Source organism: Stegastes partitus, unplaced genomic scaffold (genome assembly GCF_000690725.1).
Source record: "Stegastes partitus isolate 25-593 unplaced genomic scaffold, Stegastes_partitus-1.0.2 Scaffold510, whole genome shotgun sequence".
Taxonomy (NCBI): Eukaryota; Metazoa; Chordata; class Actinopteri; family Pomacentridae; genus Stegastes; species Stegastes partitus.
The window spans coordinates 504,977-509,683 of NW_007578241.1; the positions used below are offsets into that span (position 1 = coordinate 504,977).

At 45.4% G+C, this 4,707-nt stretch overlaps 1 protein-coding gene across 1 annotated transcript in view; it reads right to left on the reverse strand.

Moving 5' to 3' along the window:
* The window catches only part of LOC103361544 (uncharacterized), an 8,116-nt gene extending 4,211 nt beyond the window's left edge, over positions 1-3,905 (reverse strand). The window contains exons 1-3 of the mRNA XM_008287648.1: positions 3,893-3,905; positions 2,485-2,817; positions 667-996 (exon numbers count right to left, since the gene is read on the reverse strand). Of these exons, the coding sequence (XP_008285870.1) occupies positions 667-996; positions 2,485-2,817; positions 3,893-3,905 (676 nt within the window). The remainder of the gene's footprint in view (positions 1-666; positions 997-2,484; positions 2,818-3,892) is intronic.
* Between the last annotated feature and the right edge of the window lie 802 nt (positions 3,906-4,707).

Below are 4,707 nucleotides of genomic sequence, written 5' to 3' on the forward strand. Positions count from 1 at the left end.
CAGCAAAAACAATTATTATTTTATAGATATTTGGAATTATTGAGGAAAAAATCTGCATATTAATGACTGAAAAACAGTAAAAAAAAAAAAAAAAAGAAAAGAAAATGATTTTAGAGCTTTTTCCTGTTTTACTACATTACAGATAATATCTATTAAAATTACAGAAAAAAAGTAATAATTTACATGCTGAGAACACAAAAGAACTATTAATGTCCAAATGTAAATCTATATTATCTAAATAGTATTTTTTTTAAATGTATATTTCTGGCCCTAAAATAATGCTTTTTTAAATTTTAGTTTAAAAAACAAAACCAAACGATATTTATAATTATTTGGGGGAATAAAAGGTGCATATTAAGGAGTAGCTATATTTTTTTAAGTTCTGTTATTTTACAGATTTCCTGTTTTGTTAAATTACAGAAAATATCTATTAAAATTACATTTAAAAAATATACTAACTAACAAAAAGTATGAAACTATGAATGCTGCCCACATCGAAACGTCGTGTTTTTACTGTTAAACTACGTCGTTTTGCTACAAACATGTGCTGGTATTTCTGAGCGTCACACGATTTCATTTCTCTTGATGTTTTTTTTCTGGCGCCACATTTTCACCGGTTTCACAGATTTTTCTTTCACCGTGAAGCAGAAACGCGTTCGAACTCACCGACGCTGATGTGAAACCTCGACAAGGAAGTGGGGTTCAGAGCTTCTCCTAAACCGCACGAATACAGTCCGGTGTCGCTGAGGCTCAGCCGGGAGATGTGTAGAACCACGGTGCAGGCCTCCATGAGGGGCTGCTCCTGAGACGAGATGCTGTACCTGCCGCTCTGAGCTTCGTGTCCGGTGGTCCAGAGGAGGAGGTCCCCGTCGCTGCAGTCGTTCCTGCAGAAGAACCTGCTGCCGTTGAGAGAATCAAACCAGCAGTGGACAGAAACGTCTCCTCCCTCCTCTCCGGTGTGAATGTTGAATCTCTCGTGAAGGTTTCCGTCCGACCCTGCTTCGCAAAAAACAGTGTGAGAGACTGAGCAGGCCACGAAACACGTTGACAGTCGTGAGCAAGAGCTTCCATCCACTTGTGTGGGTCACATGCATCGCTTTAGTCCTGAGCTCCCATCGACTCCTCGGTCATAAGAAATCAACCAAAGTCCAAGAATTCTCCCGGGTCAGCCTCTCAGATTCCTCTGAAAACAACCGCAGGTGCTCCTTTAACAAACTAATGAAGAAATCCCAAACATCAGGTCTCCATCTGTAAGTGTTCAGAATTACAGCCCTTTGAAATGTTAGCGTTATGCCTCTCAGACCATCTTCCGACATCAATAACTCGTACAGTACGGCACGTGGAGCTTTGAAACTGGTCGTCTCGGGCAAACTTTTCCTTCAGAGTCCAAAGATGTGATCAGATCGGGTGTGTTGTCTTTATGTGTCTTCCTACAAGGCTCTAAAAATGGCCAAAATTCTTGAGCTGCTGGACTGTGTTGATGCAGGAACCACGAACATCAGTACTGCCGGAGTTTAACAGTACATTTTAGGAATGTGCTTGATTTTCACATTTCAGGAATTTCGCCCATTTTCATGCCCTGATGGGACCACGTGGGCAGTCCCCCATCATTTTCATGATTTTACCAAGATGGTCCGACCCAGATACAGTGTGACAGAGAAATGTTTTTGTGAACACCGGCTATGTGTAAACATGACCTGAGTCTAATGAGTGGATCAAATGGTTCTGTTTAAACTGGATCAGAGGAGTCAGCAGCTGGAGTCGATCAGAACCACTCAGGAGACGTTAGGAGGCCACGTTCACACGTAGCCGGTGTTCACCAAAACAGATCTACGTTTTCAAAAATAACGTCGCTCACACAAACCCTCATAAACACATCGTTCAGAGCTGCTATGAGCTGTCAGACCTGTAGGGGGCAGTGTAACCAGAAGCCATGCTGGCCAATCGGAATCATGGAAAAAAAACACCAACGAGAGGCACAAATTACTTCCTGCTACTTCAACGATAACAGGTTCGTCTGGACCGACAGAGAGGTGGCGCTGCTCCTACATGTTAGCGAACACAACGAGGAAAACACTAAAATACTGACTTCTATCACAGCAGCCCAACTGTAGACATGGTCGCACACTGATGACATCACACTCCGTCTGCTCCTGTCTACGTACAAAAGTAAAGACAGACTTTTTATAAACGGTTTTCGGTGACTCGTAGCTTCGTTTACGTGTCAACCAACGGCCCATTGAACGTTTTCACTACGTGTAAACGTGGCATCAGAACATTTAATCAACACGACTTTCTACGTCACCAAAACTGACAATTCAAGTTGCTGCATGTGTACGTCCGACCCATCAGATTGAGTCGTGTTACAGAAGACCTTTAATAGATCTGTGAAAGAACCAAAACACAGGATTGATTCAGGTGTCATCGGAAACTCACAGCAGAACCATCTACGTGGTCTTCACAAGTTGATCATTTGAAACTCACCATTGGTCACTCTTATCTCAAAGTCCCCGAACTCATCAGGAAGCAGAGACCCGCCCACGCCGAGCCGGTACCGTCCGGAGTCGGAGGCGTTGAGCGTCGTGATGAGCACGGTCACGTATCCTCCGGCGGGCGGCGACGGCTTGTACTCGATGGCGTATCTGCTGCTCACAGCATCGTTCTGGGCCGTTCTAACGAGAACGTCTCCTCCTTCACACTCTCTCCTGCAGAAGAACTTGACGCTGGCGTTGGATCCAAAGTACCACGTGAAGCTGAACGACTCTCCTTCGTGTTGCTGGACTATTGTGATGCCGCCGGTTTCACCCCACAGCGCTGCTGAAAGGAAACAGTTCAGTCTGTAATATAGACTTTATCATAAACTACGAACATGTCTGTCAAGTTTAGTTCTATTCAAGATATCGAAGACTTTCAGAGATACAGTCGTGACTCGATAATCGGACCCGTAACAATCCAGAACCTGCTATCAGACAGGAAAAACCAACAGAACCCATAAAAACAGCCTTAACATAGCGACAGCCTTGGATTCTGACTCCGACATGACATTTAATGTCACCAATCAGGATGACGGCGTATTATCTGACTGAACAATCCCACAGATTGGCTACGTTCACACTGCAGGACTTGATGCTCAATGAGGATTTCTTTGTGACTTCCTTCACGTTTCCAGTTCAATGCGACTTGTATGTGATCTGCTGTGTGAACTTCATACGAGCCAAAAGTGTCCCGCATGCGCAGAAGAGGACACGACGACGTCACACGCAGCGAGCGTGCTCAGTGTTTATGGAAGTAAACATGGATGGTAACGGTGGAGCGTATCTGCCACTCCCCCACCGCCACCGATGGAGGAAACAGAAGTGTGAGCGCTAACTAAACTAGCATCAGCAGCCAAGTACTGCCTGTGTGTTCTGGACACTTCCACCCCGTCCATCCTGTCCATTCCAGCATCAAGCCCTCCTCGTATCTGGACCTCCGTCTTGACAATCCGACAGCCTTGCTATCAGACATAAAGGAAGGTTTTACATTTAGCGTCGGATTGTTGAGTCACGACTGTACTTTTAAGTTCAGAATCCTGCCAGCCGACCGTCTTCCAGCAGGTTTTTTCTCACATGGAAATTCGAGCAGCAACATCTGAGGAACTATTAAGATAAAAACCTGAAATGTTCACTGCTTTTTCTCGTCATGTCAGTGATTCAGAACCTACAACGTTATTTCTCCGGTAGGCTAAAGGACACGTCCTCTTCGGGCTGTGTCAGTTTTTGGTCGTGGTCGTGCTGTGGGGAGCGTTGGTTATCTTTGGACAGATATCTCGGGGGCACTCCATGTGGTTTTGTGGGGTTTCCTGCTGCAGGGGGCTTCACAGACTTGCTGGTTTAGTGCTGAATACACCCACCACAGAACCACATGAGGACTAGGGGGGAGTTTCTAGTCAGTCAGGGGGAAACTCTCTGAAGGGCATCATTTGTGTGTTTACTGGTGAACACTTGACTATCTGTGATGACACATTTAAAATGATGGTTTCTATGGCTGCAAGACACATTATTAATATCATTTCAAATAGTTGATCTTTTTTTTTAAGCTATTTTTTTGGCCTTTTTGCCTTTATCGGATAGGACAGTTGAAAATGGGGGACGGGGTTGCAGCAGGATTCGAACCCACGGCCGCTGCATCGGGGACTACAGCCCTGTACCTGGGTCAGCAGCTCAACCAGGTGAGCTGTAGCGTTGATCAGTTTAGTCTCAGAGAGGGAAACAAAAAGTGTAGTTGAAATTTGGGATTTGTTTTGTTGTCTTTGTTTGAGCCGGGTGTGTTTAAGGAGATCGAGCCTTGCCTGGCAGTACCAGAACCAGAACCAGAACCAGTGGGAGTGCAGAGAGCTGGGCTGACGTTTGAGGAACAGGAAGTTGTCAGCAGTGCGGTTTGGTGGTGAACCGTTTGCGTCGGTCTTATCGGCTTGTCAGTAAACATTCAGCCGGTGACTGCTTTGATTCTGTATCTGCTGCATTGGACCATTTTGAGCTGCTCTCCAAAATCTACGTTTGGTTTTGACTGTTTAAAGTGTGCGCTGATCCGGAAACAGTCAATATGGCTGCTGGCTGCTCCAACTGTCTGTGTGTCAGTTGATGCTCTGATGATCCCGTCGGACCCCCTTTGTAAGGCGGGGTGTGATGACCCCTGAGACCATCTTGGTGGTTCTGGTTCGTCTGT